Source organism: Vigna unguiculata, chromosome 9 (genome assembly GCF_037176805.1).
Source record: "Vigna unguiculata cultivar grain cowpea cultivar isolate G323 ecotype 2 chromosome 9, ASM3717680v1, whole genome shotgun sequence".
Taxonomy (NCBI): domain Eukaryota; kingdom Viridiplantae; phylum Streptophyta; class Magnoliopsida; order Fabales; family Fabaceae; genus Vigna; species Vigna unguiculata.
In genome coordinates, this window is record NC_140800.1 from 30,696,393 (window position 1) to 30,697,762 (window position 1,370).

General features: G+C 43.6%; 1 protein-coding gene across 1 annotated transcript; it reads left to right on the forward strand.

Annotated features, from left to right (window-relative positions):
- On the forward strand, nt 1–1,009 carry LOC114162539 (protein MKS1-like). Its single transcript, XM_028046461.2, has one exon. The coding sequence runs from the start codon at nt 151–153 to the stop codon at nt 796–798; it is 648 nt and encodes a 215-aa protein (XP_027902262.2). The 5' UTR covers nt 1–150; the 3' UTR covers nt 799–1,009.
- The last annotated feature ends 361 nt before the right edge of the window (nt 1,010–1,370 follow it).

Genomic DNA, 1,370 nt, shown 5'->3' on the forward strand with positions numbered 1-1,370 from the left:
CGAAAGTCAACAAACTACCATATATCTATTTTCTCCCATTAAATCAATTCAGTTCCAAACATGGTTTAATTCCAATCTTTCTTGTTTCTCAGCCTCACACCACAACCCTCTCTCTATTTCTCACCACACCAGATTATTTTCCCCCTCCGCATGGACCCGCCGGAGATTCCTTCCGGCGGAACCCCGCCGTCTAAAAAAGAGGTTCAGCTCCAGGGGCCTCGGCCGCCGCCTCTCAAAGTCAGGAAAGAATCGCACAAGATCAAGAAGCCGCCGCCGCATCCCGCAGCTCACCATCACTCTCACGCGCTGCCGGAGCAGAATCAGCCCCAACGGGAACCGGTGATAATCTACTCCGTCTCTCCTAGGGTCATCCACGTTAACCCCGGCGACTTCATGGACGTCGTGCAGCGCCTCACAGGAGCCGCCTCCGGCGAGGACCCACCAGTCAGAGCCGGGGACGTGTCGCCGGCGGCGAGGCTGGCCTCGATTGAGAAGACGAGTCCATCGGAAAGGGAGAAGGTTTTGCATAGCGGAAATGATGACTTGATGTGGATGTTAGATGAGGGAGTAGAGGTGGGTCAATTTCCAGGGATATTGTCGCCGGAGCCGGGGACCTTGCCACCGATTCCGGCTGTGTTTTCCCCGGCGAGAGAGGCGCTAACGGCGTCGTATTGGAACGAGTTTTCCCCGTCTTATTGGTCGCCGGCAAGTAGCTTTTTAGCGAGTCCGTCGGGGTTTCTTCCCATGGCCGTGGCGTCGCCGCAACCGTCCCCGAACCTGTTCAGCCTTTTCGACTAAAAATAGGTTTTTCTTTTCTTCACTTGGTTGTGGTGATTATTGAGAATTTTGACAGTAGTGGTGGTTCTTCTTCTACCTATAGTGCCACTGTTTTTGTACAACTTGTAGAAAAAGAAGACAAAGACTTTTCCATTTGCCAGCTTGGTTTTCTACTTCCACACAATTAATTATCATTATTATTATTATTATTATTATCATTATTTTTAACTCAGATGCTTTCTTCATTCACCTCTTTCTAATTTTGTTATTGATTTGTAATTTAACATTTGGACCCAACAAGTTGTATTTCACAAATTTCTAGTAATATATATTTTGACTCTTGTCATAGTTATTGTTTTTCATTCAAGAAAATATATAATTTGTTTTTGTTTTAGTGAAATATATGAATGCTAAGTGCTTTTCATTCTCATTCATTTCCTTGGAACAGACTTGGGATCTATCTATGTTGAATAGCTTATAGTGAAAAAAATACTTGATAAAAGTAAAATTAATTTGGAGTTGTTGTAGAAAAGGTGAATTTCATTTTTTTTTAATAATTTTTACGATAAAATGTATTAATTGATTTGAAATGT